Below are 20,795 nucleotides of genomic sequence, written 5' to 3'. Positions count from 1 at the left end.
GGGACATACATAGATGGCAAGAGGTGATAATGCCCCTTAAATCTCCAAATATCTATACAGTAGGACGTGCTGCTAAGTACAGTGGAAGAAAGAATGGCAAAGAATAAGCAACCAGGGACTTTTCTAATAAAGTCTGGCTGAACCTGTAGCTAAAAGCCCGCCATTAAATGCTCTTTTCCTCTTTTATTTAACAGATAAATTCTAAATGTTTTGACTGATTATAATTGTTTACTTAAAAGGTCTTTTTAGAAAAATTAGGCAGATTACGCCAGGAGTGGCTCATTTTTCTTTAAACAAACATCTGATCAGCCACAATGTCCTGTAACAATTCAAGGTAAATAAAACGCACAGCAGGCCCTGGCCTCAGGAACAAGAGAGGAATACTCATCTAAAAACAAACAAACAAAAAAAACAAAGGAAAAAACAAAGTCCTTTGTCATTTTAGATCAGTTTTCAAAAATCCTTGTATCACTGTATAAAGCAATGGAGACTTTTTTGTTACAAGGTTTCCACAGAAAAATTCTAGGGGCACTGAACTGAATAACAAAGAAAGAAAACTCCAAGGAAGAAATATCTAGAGATATCTTCCTGACTTTGAAGAAATGTTCTAAAGCAGTGAATGTTTCATAAACCAAATACAACAAAGAAAAAAATACACAAGTATAACTAAAGAATTATATAAGAGCTTTTTATCCCACATTATAAAAGGCACATGTTTTAAAAATCCCAATATGTCTAAGCAACCAAAGAAAATCACCCCAATCCCTTTTATCAGTCCATACCCTGCCCAGCTTTCCAAACTCTACAAATTACAATGCTGTGTCAAAATGACAGCTGCGTCCCTCACCAGCACTGTTTTAGCTTTTTAAAAAATGGATATTAAGTCACACTACTTATAGGTCACATCCTAAAGTTCAGATCCATCAATGTTTGACCCTCTGATTTGCAACCTGAGCTTGACCATGTCAAGGAGCCAAGAAGCCAGACCCCTTTGTCCCTGGGAAGAAACTGTGACAAAACGGCCCAATGTTGGATATGGCAGGTGTCAACCTGCCTTTCTGAAAGCTCTCATTCCATCTGGCTCCTTGTATTTTATCCTGGAAAACCACTTTGCTAATTGCACCACACCATTCCAACCCTCCACAACGGTCTCCTTTTTTTTTTTTTTTTTTTTTTTTGTCTGCATTGGGTCTTTGTTGCTGCACGAGGACTTTCTCTAGTTGAGGCGAGTGGGGGCTACTCTTCGTTGCGGTGCACGGGCTTCTCATTGCGGTGACTTCTCTTGTTGCGGAGCACGGGCTCTAGGCGTGCAGGCTTCAGTAGTTGTGGCAAGCGGGCTTCAGTAGTTGTGGCTCACGGGCTCTAGAGCGCAGGCTCAGTAGTTGTGGCACACGGGCTTAGCTGCTCCACGGCATGTGGGATCTTCCAGGACCAGGGCTCGAACCTGTGTCCCGTGCACCAGCAGGCGGATTCTTAACCACTGCGCCACCAGGGAAGCCCCAACAGTCTCCTTTTTATGTTCAATCTGAAAACCTGCCTCCTGGCGCACTGTTCCACAGTGGTGCCTCCTGACACTGCTGGGCAGTGACCTGGGGAAGCCTGGGGATATGCATGACCCCAAGACAGACTCCAAAAGGGAAGGAGGGGAGGAAGAGGCGCCCACCAAGGGGGCTGGGGCCGACGCTCTGGCACTGCTCCTACGCTTGGGCCCTGGTGACCCTGCACAGCCCTGCGGTCCTGCAGGGGCCGTGGCGCCAGCCCAGCAGGCTGCCCTCACACACCGCCGTGATGACAGGACCTGATGTCAGCAAGGCTGGTTTCTGCCTTTGTGCCACTTAGATTCTGCATCGAGGTGTACCAAAGGGGAAGGAGGCACCATGTCCAGCACACTGCGCTTTACTAAATATAAACTGTTGAGCACCCTGAAGTGGCAACAGAGCCCACTGAGGTTACATCTAACCTCTCCTCTAAACTCTTCCTGTGAGGAGCACAAAATAGAAACGTTTTCTTTATTTTGTAGCCAGAATACTACAGAAGAGCAGCCAGGGGAGAAAAGGAGAGTGCTGAGCCCCTGAACGGACGGCAGGGAACGGACCCTGAACACTGTGCAGAAGACGACGGGCATCATGACCAGAAGGAGTTCGAGCATAAAGGGAATGGGCAGAATCACAGCTACAGGTCAGTCTTAGATTTTAAACATATGATAACCTGACTAAACCTTTATTCTCTGCCCTTCCAGTATGCCTCTCCAGAGGTCGGTTGATAACGGAATCTTCTCAGTTCACAGAAACTATGCTTTTGGCCCAAATGAAATTCAGAAATGAGCATCGGAGCTGTCAGACTTTTGTGGGCCTGCAATCATGCCTTCCACTTGTGGACTTCAAATAAATGCTGTGGTATTTTCTTTTCAAATAAACAATGAGTTCTCTTACTGACAAGTATTAAAATCCACCCCCTCCTTGCATATGTAAAACCCACCAAGGGAGGTGGCCAGTTTACATGGTTTTCAAGGGCTCTTCCACCTGCACCAGAGGAAAGGCAGTGGTGAGGGAAAGGCCTGCAAGGTTGGATGTTCTTCCATTTGCAATCAACCTTGAAAGTATCCTTTTCAGAGCAGAATGCAGACAGATGCTGGCATGGCTTTCTCTGGGTACTAGTGGTAAGACAGATTTGTCCTCACTCACTCACCTGTTTCCTTAGATTTACTTGCTACTACTACTTTATTTTGCAATTCCTTCTTTTTCTTCCATGTGAAACATTTTGTTTTCACCTCCCCCAGGGTTACACTCTTTGGAGCCCTGAGAGAATGCAGCCGGCTCAGGGTGGCCCCCAAATGTAGTTAACCATGTTCTAGCTATTCCACTCTGTATTGTAACCACCAGGCACTTCATTAGATGAGATGAAAAAATTGCCTTTTGTGGTCGGTTGCTGCTTTAGAGCAGTGGTTCTTAACCAAGATGACTTTATCCCCCAGAAGATATTTGGCAATGTCTGGAGACACTTCTGATTGCCCAAATAGGGGTGGGGTGGGGAAGGGAGAGAACTGCTATTGGCATCGCAGGGAAAAAAACGGGGGGTGTGATACATCATCCAATGCACAGGACACCCCACAGCAGAGAATTATCCACTCCAAAATATCTGTAATGCTGAGGTAGAGAAACCTTGGTTTAGGGCAAACCACCCTATACCCCACCCCACCGAAAAAGCCGCCAAGACCCCAGATTAAGAACTCTGTGACCAGATGCTCAGGGGCTCGTAACAGTTGGTAGCTTGTACTTCTTGTCTCTCTTTCTCACTGCCAGTCCTGACAGATTGAAGAGACAATACAAAGGTTGTTTGAGCTAAATAAAATTTGACCATTTCACACCAAACAAGAGACTGTGAATCTTATATGACAAGAAATTATGCTAAAACTTCTCCTCATGGTGTTAACAATCCCAGGAAGAGGGGGTTTATGGCTCCATTTTAATCCTGAGGAGACAGAGGCTCAGGGACGTTGGCCACAAGCCTGAAGGCAGGAAGCTGGTGAGGACTGTGAGATCGTCCTGTTCCACATTTTCCAAACTGTGGGCTGCGACTCGTTAGTGGGTCACAAAATCAATTTGCTGCATCACAATGCACATTTTTAAAGAAAATAAAATAGGAAATAATAGCAAATATAAGAGTAAAAACAGTTTCGTAAAGCCGTTTTTGCCAGTTGGCTGTGGTCAAAAAGGCTGATAGCCAGCAGTCTAGTCCCGGTACTGCTGTGCAGACGAGGAGAAAGGGGCCCGGGAGGGTGGGCAAGTTGTAAGTGGCCACCAGCCATTTGGGGACCTGGGACCAAGTCCAGCTTTTTGCTAAGCTGATGCCTCTGCCAGTACCAGGTGCACGGCCTGGGTGTCTAGAGGGGATGGAGACCTGGAAGGGCAGTACCCCTGAGCAAAGACTGGGGCGTGGAGCCAGGGCAAGATGGAGACACTGTGCCCACCCCTTCCCACCCCAACCTAACCCAGGAGGCCTCTTCCTTTCAACCAACAGTACTTTCCCAAATACAGTGAGGGGAAGACCTGGTGCTGGTAGTGGCCTCTCCCAGAAAACTGAATTTCTGGCTCAACCTACCAACTGAAACATCAGAGCAGAGCACGGTACCGTGGGGACCATTTTGACTAACATCCACCACTCCCATCTGAGCCAGATGAGACAGGGAGTGGCTGCTTCCAAATTTTCTGAAATTTCACCTGAGGGGTGCCCCAGTTTTGAAGTGTTCAACTGTAGTCTGTAGAAATAGTTGCTTCAAGGTCAGTCGTGGGGCTCTTGGGGAAAAAGGTCACAGAGCCAAGTTGAGTGGAGCCTCTCTTCATTAACATAGGAAAGCTATTTTTGAGGCTTAGGAGACCTGGTAAAGCGGGCTGGAAATTCATTATTTTAAAAAAAGGATCTCAGAAAATACCTTTTTTTTGAAGAATCAGTTGTTTAACATGTTTTAAAACCTTTTGGGTCTTTGTTGGAACCAATAATGCTCGGAAACTGTAGACAATGTATTCCTATGAACTAAGTTTCCCTTTCAGTTCATTTTCTGACCTGGTTAAAGCAGCCCAGCAATATGGCTAGAGGCTTCTTTGATTCAGGAGGTAAAAGATGGTAACTACTCCTGTAGTCAGTGTTACTTTCCAGGCTAAGGAATACAAACGTTCCTCCTCCAAAGCCCCACTTTTCACATGGTGGCAACAAGAGTGGCCAGGCAAGGCACAAAATGGCCTAACATGACATGCATTACTGTACCCAGCTTATTACATCTATCCTCATGCACTTTTCCTTTAAGATTCTGAACACAAGGTGGCCCTCCCTGCAGGGCAGACTTGTGCATTCACACCACATGTGACGCAGGCACACGGAGGACAAGGGGCACGTAACACGGAACAGCGTCCCCCTGACACGCAAACAGCTGGCAAAGAACATCACCCGCCTGGTCGCCATGCTCGGAAATCCTGACCAACAGATTGGACATTTTGTGAATACAACCGGAAACACAGAAGCAACACAACTAATACAAATATTGAGCTACACAAAGAGCATCATTAAAATACACTTCCCAGTGAGACAGCACCAGCCCACCCACACACACAGAAGGAGGGAGGGAAGGGACAAGTGAGCACGACAGCAGAGAAGCTAAAGCAACTACTGAACAGAGGGAGCTGATTCACGGCAGCACGGGCTTCTTACACAGTTGAGGCTTCTGGTACATCAAGAACATGCTGCTCTGCCAACAAGAGAGTTCTGCAGTGCGCTGGGCAAATAGGAGCTTAAACGAGCTACGGAAATAGCAGGCTCACCTTCTCAAAGAGTGACTTCACATCTGTGCTTTCAGGAGAAATGCTAGTCCAAGGAAGAGTAGGGGGAGCCTTTCTTTACCTCCTGGAAATATGAGGAAGTAGCCCCCCGCCCCACCACTGTCCTGAGCACTCCCTGCTGCTGTGCTAGAGACCCACCCTGTCCTGGGACTGAAGTCCTTCTGCACAGACACCTAATCCAACACCATGGTCCCAGGGCCTGTGACAGCATCCTGAACAAAGACTTATCAGCACACTCACTCACATTGCTCCTTGTCAGGAAAGTACCTCTAGAGCCATTTCCCACAGGGACGCTCCACATACAACCTGCCACTCTCCAGCACACCTTCAGCCATGTTTTGAATGATTGCTATTTATTACATATTTAAAAGCCCTGATACTAACTGAAAGGGACTATCCTTATTTGTTTGGTCAAGGAGAAGCACCAAGAATAAAGTCAGAATCCTCATTTTTCCAGCAAATAACAATTCTTTCTCCCATGAAATGTTCTGTCACTTAAAATAAAGGCAGATGGTTAGTCAACGAAATTCCTGCTAATCAGTGTCACAATAAATCACACTTAACTAATAAAGTTTCTAGAACATACCCTGGTTGGCCAAAATCCTGTTGCTTTTCTGGTTCTGAGTGACCTTTCAAGGAAACCTCACAGTGAGATAAGCTGTCAGTGTAACTGACTACGTGCCAAGGCCTTAGAGGGCCTGGGAAGGGGGCAAGGCAGTGGCACGTTAGGCCTCAGGGCCTTAAGGCCCTGATCTGGGCCCTACCCACCCCTGACCTCAACCCTGCAGGCCCCAGAGCAGGGGTCAACAAACTCAGAAGGGGGCAGGCCAAATCAGCCCACAACTAGAAGCGGTGTGGACGTTTTAGAAGAGTTTTTAAAAGGAACAACAACAAAAAGAATCATCTTGAGATGTGATAATTATATGAAATTCAAGTTTCAGGGTGCATAAACAGCTTTACTGAAACACAGGCACGTCTGTTCGTTTACATACTGCCTATGGCAGCTACAACAGCAAAGTTGAACGGTTAGTTGTGACAGAAACCGTATGGCCTGAAATATTAAAATCTGCTCCTTTACAGAAAAAGTTTGCTGACCCCTATCCTAGCGCATGCCATGCTCACACCTTTGCACTTGCTGTCACCTCTGTATGGAAATCACTCCTGGCCCCTTGGCTTTGTATGGCCAACTCCTTCTTGCCCTTAGGTCCTGGCTCAAATGTCACTTTCTCTTGTGGCCTTTCCTGAACTCTATCTAGAGACACCTCTCTCACTTTCACCTGCAATCTCCTTTGTAGCTCTTATCTGAAACTATCCTGCTCATTTACTTATGAGCTGTCTTTCTAGAAGAATCCAAACTTCCTGAGGGTGACCCCTGCCACTGCTGCATCCCTAGTGACTGGCAGAGTGAGTATTTGTGAACTGCATGAACGCTGACCACGCTAGTTACTCCAACCAGTCAAGCCTCCCTCAGGCCCCAGTCTCTCATAACCAAAGAGCCAAGCCTGAAGAGACTGCTCTGGCTTTGGGCATCAAAATAAAACCTGTTTATATTTCTCGAAGGTTTAAGAAGTTACATATAACAACTAAGTTGAGCTGTAAGTTAAGAACACAGTGTGCTTTATGTTTATGCCAACAGGAACGGGGTGGGGGGACCAGGGTCTACCACCTCCCAGCTTCTGGCAAGGAGTGGAGGAGTGACAGGTGCCCAGCACCTGCTTTGATCCTCCGCCTTCGTCTGCCCACTGCCTGTCACTGGGGCCTGGCATTTCAGTGGTATTCAGCTCTGATTAAAGCATAACCTCATGCTTATAAATAGAAACCTCTTTTAAACACTAATTAAAAATAACAAGCTGGCATTTGGAAACTCCTATAAACAAAAATATAAGAGCTGAAATAAACAGCAACAGTTGCACGTCTGATCTATGCTGAGATGGGTAAAAAGCTACACATGTCTTCTCTGGAGTTTTTCAATTAACCCCTGAATTTACATAAGGGTTTTAACATGTATAACAGTGCTCATCTTACCTTTTAAAATCTAATAATGAGCTGGCTTTTCTCGATTTACTCCATTTTAAGAATTGTGAAGTTAATTTTTAATAATATTTTATTTAACCCACCATGTCCAAAATATCATTTTGACACTGTAATCAATAAGAAGAAATTATTGAGACATTTTGCTTCCCCTTTTTATACTATGTCTCCAGTATCTGCTATGCATATTTCACACTTACAGCACGCCTCAATTCAGAACAGCCACATACCAAGTGCTCAATAGCCACATGTGCCTAACGGTTGCCATATTGGACTGTACAGTTTTAAAATATTCATTTATTCTCAACTGAACACAAATCAAACCTACTTGCCTTTAAGGAGTTTTATGTAAGAGAGACTGTGTGCTTTTTTACTTAAGATGACTAAATAATTTATTATTTTATATATTTAAAAAACCCTGGAATTCATCTTAGGATTCACATTGCATTCTTCACAATAAGCTAAAAGATATTAAGGACCCCATCATATTGCTTTCCCACAAGCATCCAATTTTGCTTTTCAAACCATGGCTGTTAGATTTAGTTTTCATCTCCTTTACACATGGCTCCTTTCCTGTCCTAACTGAATGCAACCAAGAAGCTCTGGCACATCTCAGCCAAGTTTCCTTAATGTGCAACAGGACGGCACCACCATCATGCACAAGATGACCCACCCAAGTTTATAATTTAAAAACATTCCACCCGCCTGCTCATTCCTTTAGGAGACTTATGTCCATCTTAATGAATTAAGATGAAAGAGGGAAAAACTTAGGACCTCAAAATACCCTGGTAATGACCAGGATCAGAGGCCCCCTGCTGGAGCAAGTGCAACCAGGGAAGCAGTTTACTCTTTGCTCAAAGTGCTGCTTTTCACTCGTAAGACACAGCATGGGATGCTGCTTAAAGAGTTCCAACAGTTTGGGATGCAATGGGATCATCATTCTTCACCAACAGTGAGGGCCCACAATGTAAATTCTGAGGGTGTTCCTGGTTACCTCTGCATCCTGCTCCGAGAGGTGGTACGTCCTCTCAAGTCTTTGCAGAGTTCGGGGATTCATAGTCTTCTGCTCCAAGAGATGCTCCAGAAGCAAGACCAGCTGGTCTGGAAGAAGCTGAGGACAAAACCAAACAGTCTGTGAAAATGCCATTCAGCTTACAAGAAATTAAACCCAAACGTTTAGACCAAAGACAGCAAATCCAGGGTAACCTGGGGACTCCCAGCAGCTGTCTGAAACATGGGAAGACTGGAGACTTTACTAGGGTAAAACCTCAAGGTTTACCTTGTATCCCCAAAGACACTGCATTCTGGGGCCTGATTAAGCCCTATTCTCCATGGCTTTTCATGTCAGTTCTATATTTAAGAGCAGATCAAAACTGTGTTTACCTTGTTTATTGTTTTAGGTTGTACACCATGAATTTTTTTTAAGTTGTACAACATGACGACTTAAATGTACACATACACTGTGAATGATAAAAAACTGTGCTTATCTTAATAAAACATTATCATGGTTTCATTAGATCTTTTTCTCTACAGCATGCATACGCCAAAAAAGGTCATTTAGCCTAGACAAATACTCAAGAAACCGTCTGATCTTAGGTAAACACATGGAAGTTTAACAGAAATAAGCAACTTTCAGATTTCCTTCTTTAGCATGTGTCTTGCAAATGTACACCAAGAAATAAAGAGCATGTAATGAAACTAGAACCATGTTTCACAATCCCTCCATTATAAAAACTGTAAGTTTATTATTCCATTAAAAAGAAGGTTGTATGTATGAGTATACACACACACACACACAACCACACAAGGTCACTCAGATCCCTGAGTCTTCATACAGGATAAGTAAAAATGGTATTACCACTTAAGGGCAAAGAGAGGAAGATGTTTTTATATGGTTCAAAAATAACACAAACTAATCTGTGAACAAACAATACTTGTGAAATCCAAGAACTTAAAATATCTGTCTTATTCACTCTTGTACCACAGTGCCTAGATCAGCCTCTAGCACGGAGCAGCACACAAACTGTTAACAGAAGAAAAAAAATCAATTTAAGATACATCTTGTAGGAACCAAAATGTATCTATTCTAAAATGAAGGTTTTAAAATAATTACTATGAATTCCACTATTCTCGACATTTAGCTTTGCTCCATTCCTGATTATGCCCAGGCAATCCTTGTCAACTAACCCAAATTTACAGTTCTGGAAGTCAATACTAGAGCAACAGAATATTCATAAGAACACCTGGATTTTAATCCCCATTTTATTACTCTAAAAGAAATTTCAAAAATTATTGGCTTCTCCCCTCTCTTTACCTTTCAGCCCCCAAGTGTGCACTGCACCTTTGCCTCCCTCTCCATTCACACACACACTCTTCCAAAATGCGCTTGCAGGAAAACCCAGCAGAGACCGCATGCATGAAATTCACCACGTAATTCCACAAAGAAAGCATTTCTTATCTTTCCTCACCTCACCTTTCTAAGGTCTAATTAAACCGCCACTTCCCTCTAGACAGACAGACACAAAAGCACAACACTTGATTCTTGGGTATTTTCATTTCATAACGTCGCTCCATCCACTACAGAGCCATGCTGGGGATCCTCTCTCAGGCTGACAGGAGAAACAAGGAGCTTCAGCAAAACCAGAGGGTTACGATTCTGCACTGACCTGTGAGGTTATATATGAGAACACTTAATTTCCTTCCATTAGAACTACTGTGTTTGTAAGATGCTTTAAAGATATCAAACTACTATACACTAGTACAAAAATGCCATTTTTCCATTTTCTACAGTTTTAGACACATGAGGCTACCTTTATGATATTAAAAGAAATTTGCTGCTTTATAAAACAGACCAACTTCAGAACCACCAGCTTCTGGGGAGCACGCATGCCCTTGTATACCATCCGCACCATGAGCACTTGGCAGGCAGGCACTCGTGGCTGCCGGCAGAGGGAGGGGTCTTACCCAGCCTCTGGCATTCCTGACCAGGCAGCAGAGCTGACACTTTGTTCTCAGCCTTTCTTGTGGCCCCTCTTATTGTAGTTCCATCTTCTCAGCTCGGCCCAGCTGGGCCTGGCACCCAGGCTCCCCCTGCCCTCCTTCCCATCCATCTCACCCTGCAGCCTCCCTCTCTGGATCTTCCTTCCCTATGTTCCAAGAGGGGCCCCTTCTCTGGTGGAGGCTAAGCCTTCAGCCCCAGCCCTGAGTGTGCCCCTCATTCTCCCCTAAGGCCACTCTCCCTGATTGCCCTCTTGCATTTGAACCCTTCTCATGGAGTCTACCCTTTCTCCCCAAAATGGTCTCTCCCCACCTGCCCCACTACATCCCTTTCCAAAGTGTGCTCCCACGTGGCCCCCACCCTGTGGCGGCCTGGCCGGCCTAGGTGCCCGTCCAGCAGCAGCCCATCTGTCTGTACAGGGGCAGGGGAGGGGAGGGGAGGGGAGGGGAGGGGAGGAGAGGGGAGGGTCCCAGATTGGGTCAGAATGGCTAGCCAGTCCTGCATCCCCATGGGCATGCTCAAAACTGGTCAGCAGTGCTTCTACAGGCAGCCAATCCAGGGCAGCAACAGCTACTCAAGAAGACCGCTTCTGGGGAAGGGCCCAGCCTGATACAGCACAGAACACCCATGGGCTGCGGGTGGCGGCCTTATTCTCTAACTAAGTGCAGCAGAACAAGCCCGGCCAATTTGCAGAACTGCAGAGAAGGGAAGAGTAGAAAGAAGAGCATCTCCCTATTACGTGCCTGCGCTTACAAAGAGGCCTATTGTTAGAACCCAAGCTTAGGATTTGGTTTAAACTAGAGAGACCCAGGGAGGAAAGAAACCCTGAGTAAGACGACTAGCTTGGTCCTCAACTTACCCCAGCTGGGTTTGACCAATAAACTCCTGTTTAAAGTCAGAGAATTACTAACATGGGAACCTATCAAAGTATCTGGATTCACACTTTTGTATCTCTCGCAGTTTTCTATTAAGCAAAAAGTTCATACACACCTGCACAGAGAAACAGAACCAGAAGGATCACTGAAAGTTTTTGTCCTCTCCTCATTTTATGCAATGGAAAAATATCTAAAGCCAAGCCCCCTGACTTAAGATGGGCAGCCGAGCTGGAAGGGAGGGAGTCAAGCCTTTGCGGTTCTTTGTTAAGTTTAATTTACTTCAATTGGAGAAAGGCAAAGAACAAGCATGCACACACCCCACCAGCTCTCCCTCCTCCTTCACTAAGGTGCCTGGCGGCTGCTTCAAGAACTGGCTTGCTCAGAGGTGGGCAGGGGCACCAAGAACCAGCACAGAGGCTGAGGACATTCCTCCATGATGCTGAGAGGTCTTCAGAATGGACTTGTGTAAATGACTCTCCATAGTAAAACAACCTGTAGCCATCTGGCTTTCAACTGTAATTCTTCCAATTCGGTGGGGATGGGCGTGGGGGGGGGGGCTTGTACTTCAAATCGGTGATCAAATGCACAGACAATAAAATTCAGTATCTCTCACTCACAAATGAGTAAGTAAACATTACATAATTTTTACATGAGATTACAGACCTTGAAAAAGAGAATACTGAAGCAAAAATGTGGTAAGCAGCTTGCTTTAATACAGCATATTTCTCTTTGTAAAATAAACACTTACTCCCTATAAAGCCACCCTATAATGAAAAAGAAATACTAAGTAATAAACCAAAATGTTCACAAAGCAACTGAGAGATATCATACACCAGCAAAAGTGTTCAGACACAGTGCCGGGTGCCACCCGCCCTGGCAGCAAGCACAGGGGCGTTGGGAAATGCTCTGTGGGTCACTCCACTCCCACCCATGTAGAAATCAAATTAAATTTCACATGACTTCTAGGCCCACTGTATTTAATACAGCAGTATGGGGCGGTGGGGTGGAGACAGACACGGCTTTAGTCACAGCATGGAGTGATTAAGAAAAATAAAGCACATGCTTCAGAGCATTATCTCCTGAGAAAGCAGCTCCTTCCAACATTAGAAAAAGAACCTGCCTCTATTTCTGAGGGTCTAGTAAGTGCTCACACCCACAGTTCAACAGTGATAGGAAGAGCAAGTTCTTTCCTTTGCACAAACTAGGAACTCACGATGAGGTTATTATTTTTTCCATATGGAAACCAGCTCGGTATTTTTAAGATGCATCTGCCTCAGAAACTTAGACAAAATAAGAGTGGGGTGCCAAAGTCACGTGGGCACTTGAAATAGAGAACTTCACAACACTGGAAAACTTATTCGAACACAAAAAATGAAACACCAAAGGAGGTCAATACATTGAGATTTGTTAAGAATTCTGGAAGTCTGTTCTTGCTCTAAACATGGAGGATTCCATGGCTGCTAATTACCCAGAAATGCACAAAGAGAAAAAACGACTACCTCGTAATTTTTCCCAGTCAGCCTAAGGGTTGAGGCAAGCTTCACAAGTTTGAACAGTTCTAAAGAGTTCTTATACAGGCTCTTGGAAAGAAAATATGGATTTTCCAAACGTACCCTCCTAGTCTACAAGTAGCACAAAGAAAACGAACCTTGACTCTTCCAGAAGCCTAGAAACCTCTTTCTACTGTCACGGGGGCATCACTCACTCCTGGCTCCCTGAAGACCAACCACACAACTGAGGTCCTCCACCACTTCTTCTATAAGCAGGACTCTGAAAGGGCCAGCTAGGCTCCTAGATCAGAAAGTGCCCCGTACGCATCTCACTACTGACCTTCCACAGGCAGGACCAACACAGGGAACCCGGGGCCCGCGAACATCCACGTCCACTGCCCGCACCCCTCCAAAAGCAAAGGAGGGCACCTCCCCTCACAGGCCAGCTGGCACGCTGCAGCCACACACGAAGGAAGTCTCAGACTCCCAGACGGGGAATGAGCCTAGGACTAATGCAGCCACCGACGGACAGTGGCGTGAGTTCTATTATTACCCCACTATCACTCTGGGATCTGTGCCTAAATGAAGCATGCTTCCTCCCTGATGCCATTTCCTTTTATCCTGGCTGGAGACTAAATGCAGATCAATGGGGGCAAAATACATATGATGTCACTTCAATTTACAGCAATGGCCTCCCTCTCTTTCGGTCTGCCTGAAATACACAGAAAGATCAATTCTTCCCAAAAATGGTTAAAAAATGCTTAGGGAGCATTCTTCTTCCAGAAAAGCATTCTCTGCTATATTTGTCTGTGTTACTACGGCAGGAACTGTTTACACTGAACAAAAACAGAAAAAATGGGGGAGGGAGGAAAAATCTCAAGTTCTCCTGTACACTGGCTTAAATTCAACACACGCAGGGTCCAAACCAGAATTGGGGAGGCTGACCTTTGAAAGTCACATGTATTCTGGCATAGAGGCACAAAAGAGACAGCAGTTCTCCTTTGCCCGTTGGATTAAAAAGGTAATCCTACAGATATAAAAGGTCTTTTTAATAAGGTTTCCCCCAAAGTCTAACAAATTCCTTTCTACTCTTCCCAGAAAACACATCCACCACACTACGCACCCTCAGGTGCCCCGAAGTGTATCAGAACTCTGGTGAAGTTGACTTTGCCTACTCCAAACACTGGCCAGGACCATGGTTCTCACTTCATTGTTTGTATAGGATCTTTCATCTGTCACTTTCTTAATGACAAACATTGTTAAGTGACAAAAATGGACTATTTGATAATATATACATAGGAGAGTGTCTGGCCAAGAGCTGTTGTCAACAAGGATATCGTGATATAATTAAAATGGTTTTAGTCTAAAATAGTAACTTATATAGAAGAAAAACACAATTGTTCTGAACTGCTTCTAGAAACAAAACTTACAAAAGAAAAACCATCCTTTCCATGTTGAAGAAAAACAATACATTTTAAAGAATTGACGAATTTAAGAATTAAAGTCTCTGGTTCATATTATTTTGGGGACATAAATTTGATTTGCCAACCAATGAAAGTCACTAAATAAAATTAAAAGTGAAAATAATTTTCTTCAAAATAAAGAAATCAATCAATAGATCCAGCATAATCAGTATTTCTGATTATCAAACATCTTTAGGGAGTATGTCTATAGACAAATTTTAGGAAAATTCAAGCAGAAGCAAATATTTATATAATTCAGTTCACACAGAAAAAAAGCATATTTACTATATTTTGGGGAAAAGAATTCTAACAGCTACAGTTGAAAAAGACTACCAAACTTTTGAGCCATAGTTTGGTTGTGGTGCTTCCAAAAGTGACACCACAGTGACCAAAACAGACACCATCATTAGCAAAGAGTACCTGAAATAATTCATTGGCATAAATCATTCTCATATCTCACTCATGTCAGATTATAAGGGTCAAATTTTCATGTGCTAACACTTCCCTAACTTTTGTAAAAAATATTACCCAAACTATATGCAATTTGATACAAAGCATATTATTTAAACTACATTAAATGAAGTCCTCCTGTCAACTCTTATAATCACGTGTACACTTATGGTTTATGTTATAACACAGTTTGAAAATAAATCTTTGTAAACACTCAAATTGAAAATTCCCAAGTATTTTATAAGAGATTCTTGGTATCTTTGCGTCTGCCTTCCCTATTCAGGAACTTGCCAGACCAATAACCAAAGGGGCCAAAGGGAGACCATTCCTGATCTGAATTTTATGCTTCTCAAGAAAAACATGGCTCATGAAGAAGAAACTATAAATTCCTAAGTGATTCAGTCCATTCACCCTGCCATGACGACACTCACGCTCCACGCAGGGCTTGTTTAAGGCTTTCTAAAGAATTTGGAACACTTGAAAGGCTCAGAGAATACGTCTAACTTTTCTCGTATTCACAGGTTTTTGGTTTGTTTTTTCTTTTAATAGAAATCTGCTTCTTTTCCTTTCTTTAGAATTAATGCTCTTATCTAAGTTAATATTGTATTTAATAATTGATTTATTTATCTTAAGAGTATACATTTTATGAATCTGAGTTCCTAAGTTATAAAGTGATATTTTCTAATTCAAAATTCTGGTTGCATACCAACTAATTTATGACCTCCAAAAGTCCACCATATGAATATACCTTTACTGTGAAAACTGTCAGTCAAAATCTGTGTGTCAAAATCGTGGCTATGGTATATAACCATCACACAACAGAATATTACACAGCTATTAAAAAGAATGAGATGTTAACTGTTTCTGTAATATGCTGAGATGGAGAGAAATATTATTAAGTGGGGGGAAAGTTAAGAACAGAACGTAGACTATGGCTGAATTTGCGTGAATAATTTTCTAAAGATATACAAAAAGGAATTAAGTAACTCTTCACGTCAACTTTTTCTCTGAGTAACCTACATGAGCAGCTAGCTGCCTGGCCTTTTTCTTTTTCCTGCCTCCAGATCAAGCTGAACTATTTTTCTTAAAACATGTTAAAAATTTCCCAATAATTTACTTCAAGGAGAGAAGATCCACTTTATGAAGAAATTTAATACTGCAATCTAAGCACTGAAATGCGTAAATGATTAAAGCACATGCTCTAACAAAATACTGAGCTAGCAACCTGGAAACCAGGGGCTTCTATAAAGCAGTTAGAAGCAGATCCCCTAGCAGGAGTGTGCACCAAGAATTCTATCAGAGCCTCTCTATTCTTAGTCATAACAACAGTATTTCAAAGCAACATAGATCTCAAAAGTTCTGATGTCAATACTTCTCTACGTAGAGATGAATACCATTAAATGTAAGACATAAGTCCTGTGCGAGCAATGCGTGAAAACTGCAATTTTAGAGCAGCTCCCTCACTGTGATCTATTGAAAGTCAGCGTTCGACATAAGGGTTTATAAGAAAGAAAGAATAAAAAAGAAAAAAAAAAAGAAATATTGAAAGATTTTAAAATTTTCCAAATGCTTTGCAAATATACATGAAGCATTGCATCAGTCACGTGCTCAGATTTTTATGTTGTCATTTATAATATAAATGAACCATCAAATATTTTCAGAGTTTTTTCCAAGGGAAAAACCAGTAACTGTAATTTCATTCAAACCAGAATTTCTTCCTATCTTTCTTCAACTTCCGCTGTTACCCCCAATATATCAAAATCAGATCATCTGCGAGGGATTATTTGTTACAAATTTAACACTTCTAGAAAATAACTGCATCAACATTAGATTCTTCTGGGTAACATTCAGTTGAGTTTATTTTCTATAGCTAGCCCTATGTTCCTAGAAAAAAAGTGATAATATGCACAAAATTAAGGTGTTCATATGCACAAATACAAAATCCTTAGGAATATTCAGTCTGAAAACAGTTTTCCTCTATAAGTTACAGGCGATTAGCAAATTGCGGGGGGCGGGGGGGAACCTAAGCATTTACCGAAATTAAGCTCCTTAAAATTTTATGGACAAAAATAGGATCCTCCTCTTTTAAGTTTAAACAAGAATAACTGAGTTCAAATAAAACCATATTTCAACTTCTATAAAAAGAATGTACCTTTTTAAGGCAACTCCCTAAGGGATGGGAACCCTATCTTGCTCATTTCATGTGCCACCTACCTCATGCCAGATACTCAAATGTTTATCAAATTTAAATAAAGGACTTAATGTCCAATACAGTAAGATGGAGTAATACAGAAAAATGACTGCAAGAACAGCTGTGAAGCAACCATTCAGTGATTTAAATAAAACTATATTGAAAGAAAATTTATATAGCTACACATGAAAATTTAAGCCAGAAGTGATTCTCACTTCTAAACGAAAACGAATCCAAAAATACACAACTTAAATATATCAATTTTAAAAGTTTTGTAAACCTTCTGTATAATAGATTCTTACTCTAAAAGCGAATGGTAAAATAACGGAAATGCCTCCTCAATTATAATCGACTGTAATCAACAAAATGATGGTTCTGCGATGTTTTTAAAGAACTAATCTAATGAATAAGCTAGATTGTAGGGTTTGTAACAACCCATTCTGCGCTAAATGCAAAGACTCAATAGTATGTCTTACAAAGACCTGTCCCTTTGCTTTCCACAGTCTCCTTGTTAAAACTTGTTATTACAGATTACATTTTTAAAAATTATCAAAACTAACATCTACAAAAAAGCCACAAAAGCATTTTAGAGATAATGACACTAACAAGAGTTGCAAGGTGAGAAAAAGACAAGAAACGGAAGGAGAAACGAAGTCATACTCTGGCACTCGGATCAGACAAACGACTTGGGAACGGACACACACATATACTCAACAAATTTTTAAGGAGAGAGCATAATTTACAAGCAAATTTCACTCTTGGGTATTTATTCTGGTGTAAAATACTAACATTCCATTACTCCTAGTTCCTGTCCTTTCTTCTTCATAGGTCCACAGTCAAAACAACATAAATACCTTTTTGATTAGATTTTAACTTCTACTGTTCTTCTTACATTTTCTACCAAACCCAAACTACGAATAAATATTAACCACACGTCCACAATTTGTTGTGGTTTCTGTCATAAAGTTGACAAAGAAACATATCCTTAGGGATATGTATAGCCAACCACAACTAAAGAAAAATTGAGGGGGGGGGTATGAGGTGGAAGAGTCTTCCAACTACAAGAATTATTGCTGGAAAAATAAAGGAACAAAGTTGTTTTTACTTAATAAAACTCTGTTGAGAGTATTGCACAATTTACTATCCAATATCTCAGTTTTCTTTCACAGAATGATTTAATGTATATAAAGCACAGGAGTCAGATTTCACTCAAATTCTGTACACTTTTGGATTCTAGTCCAGACGTTTTATACCCCGGATTAACTCTGCAAAGTTTTATAAGGAATAGAGCAAAGAATTAACTTCTTAAGGGTCACTTAGAAACTTACAGAAATTCATATTATTGAAAAAAACATGGACTTAAGAGCTTCAGGAAAAAGAAAGGCAAAGAACAAGTTTCACATACTTTCAAGAAATGTTTCCCTCATTTTTAACTCTTCCTTTTCTCTCATCCACCTCAATACCAGTGCAGCTGAAGGGAATAAAAGCTCTTAATGGGTCAGCATTTTGTATGGAAGAGAAATGGCTGTCTTACAGATGCACATCATGTGAGAAAGTAAAACAAACAGGTGAATGGAAAACAGAACAATAAACTACATGGACATGAATGATGCCAGGTTTGTTTACCCCAAAGTTGCAGGCTATGTACCAAGGGCTGAATAATTCATAAATTAATGTACTTTCCATCACGATAAGAACTATTCCCAGCTAAACAAGAGACTGAAATAGTGTTATAAAAATGTTCTTTTAAAGCTAAACACACTCCTTACTGCTCTCAGAATTCAGACATTAAAATCTCACGTCTACTGTGAGCTCCAGCTTGGACTCATGGCCCGGAGCAGCCGGAAGCTGGTACAGGAGCAGGAAATCTGAAATTCGGCCTTGTTTGCTGCCATAGAAAAATCCTCTCATGTGAATTCAAATACTTCAAAGTCAATCAAGAGAAGTAAGTCTTCAAAGATGAAAAATAGATACATACCTAAAATCCTAGTAGGTCTGAGACCTACCAAAACCTTTTCATAGGTGTTGGTTGGCATAAAGCTGATTAAACCTAAGATACCTTTTCTGGTAACAATCTAAAATCTCAAGTATTGCAAGTTATTCCTAATAGACTCGTAAAGAAATGTCATACAAATTGTAGTTAAGTTTTAGCATTTCTATTCTTTTCATATCTGCCTTTATGTATATATAATATGCTTATATAAGAAAAATTCAGTATTATTTTATCAGCGTAATACATTTTAAAGCACAGAACTTTTGGAAATTACAGGAAATGTTAAGACATTTCTAAGTTTTTGAATTGCTTATTCAATTTTCATGAAAAACAGTCAGTCTGCGAAAAACCGAACTTTCCCTCCCCTGAGTATCCAAGCTTATCTGTTTTATGAATTAACTTAGAATTTATGTTAAAAAAAAAAAAAAAGAGGGAGCAATCGAACCGTTTTCATTGTGTAGGTTTTAAGAAATTTTTCTTATATAATTAAAACTAAAAAAAGAGAAACTTTAAAAAATGTTTACTTTCTGCAACTGTGCTTTTATCGAAGTTACAACATACCAATTATAATCTACACATTCTATTCCGAAGTGAAGCTTGACTTGCTTATAACAAATCAACCTGAAGAACCAGTGATCACAGATCCCCCCCACCAAAAGGAAAAGTGGACACAAAGATTTTTAAATTTACTAAATGCAACCTCACAGGTTGAGAACCACTTTTCTGCTGACTTCACAATGTAGGGTGTCTCATCTCAGAACTTTACAAGTAATAGTTACCTTTGAGACAGAAATAAAACATGAATAGGCTGCTCCCTCCAGGGCAACCCTAACAAACTTTTCCTTAGAGTCAAAGTTTAAAAACTGGTCTACATTTCCATCTAAGAATGTTTTCTAGGAATTGAGACCAAAGACCAGAACCCCTCTAAGTTAGCACACACCCCTTAACAAAGAGGAAAGAGAACAGTAAGTTAACCTGCAGAACATTTCTAAAGAAGGCTCTAGTCTGAAGCAGTAATTTGTTGTTACTCTTTTCCTGATGGATTTGTCCTTCAAGTAAGCTTTCTTGAGCACTTCAGAATGTATCTGTTTACCTGATGTGTCTTCCTTGAAGGCTTGGTAAATAAAATACACAAAAAATTACAATACCGACACCCATGCCCTTGAATGCACTCAAAGTTTAAAACGTTTACAAGTACAACGGCGTGAAAACAAAGGCAAGAGCCCGTCAGAAGCACCCCACAGTATTTTTGAAGGCAACCAGAACTCCCATTCACATCAAATGATACCACCACGGTAGTGGGAATGCAAACTCCACAGAATGGGCTGCTCTCTATAAGCAGATAAGGACAGGATTATGAAGCAGAACGAATACGAGTGAACCAAACTTGGCTTTCTTTCCTGCTAAAGCTCATTTGGTGGAAAGACTGAGGTTAAAAGGAGGAAAATGAGAAAGGATTTGGTAGACGGAGAAGAAACCACCTTAATTCTCCTAACGAACACCAGCTGACGGCCCCGGGCTCCCGCAGCTGTCAGACGGGCCGGGCTGTGGCGGGCGGACCCGACTTGTAAAGAAGAAAACGGCTTACTTACTGAGGCTCCCGTCGGGGCGCAGGCCAGAGCCTGGAGTCCTCCCGGATTCGTCCCGGGCGCCGGCTGATATCGGCAGCGCCCGCCGCGCGCGCCGCCTCCTCCTCCCGGGCCAATCCCCGGAGAGGCCGCCGCCGCGCCTGCCCGCCCCGCCCCGCGCCGCGCGGCCAGCCGGGCCGGGTTCCCACCGCGCGGCGCCCCTTCCCAGCCACACCCCTGGCCCCCACCCCGCCCCCGCCAGTCAGCTCCCACCCAGTAATTACTCTAATTAGAAGTTTTAGTCTCAGCAGTTAAACAATGTACGAACCAGTCCCAACACAGCCTGCAATTCAAACGGCTTTGAGAACAAAGGCAATCATAGCTGTAGCAATTTTTCCTCTAA

General features: G+C 42.2%; 1 protein-coding gene across 1 annotated transcript in view; it reads right to left on the bottom strand.

Annotated features, from left to right (window-relative positions):
- The window catches only part of AOPEP (aminopeptidase O (putative)), a 379,363-nt gene that overhangs the window by 22,717 nt on the left and 335,851 nt on the right, over positions 1–20,795 (bottom strand). The window contains exon 14 of the mRNA XM_082469690.1: positions 8,359–8,475. Coding sequence (XP_082325816.1) covers positions 8,359–8,475 — 117 coding nt within the window. The remainder of the gene's footprint in view (positions 1–8,358; positions 8,476–20,795) is intronic.

Source organism: Balaenoptera physalus (assembly GCF_965194825.1).
Source record: "Balaenoptera physalus genome assembly, chromosome: 7".
Classification (NCBI taxonomy): domain Eukaryota; kingdom Metazoa; phylum Chordata; class Mammalia; order Artiodactyla; family Balaenopteridae; genus Balaenoptera; species Balaenoptera physalus.
Note: the sequence above shows the minus strand (reverse complement) of the source record. Positions and strands in the feature narration are given on the sequence as shown.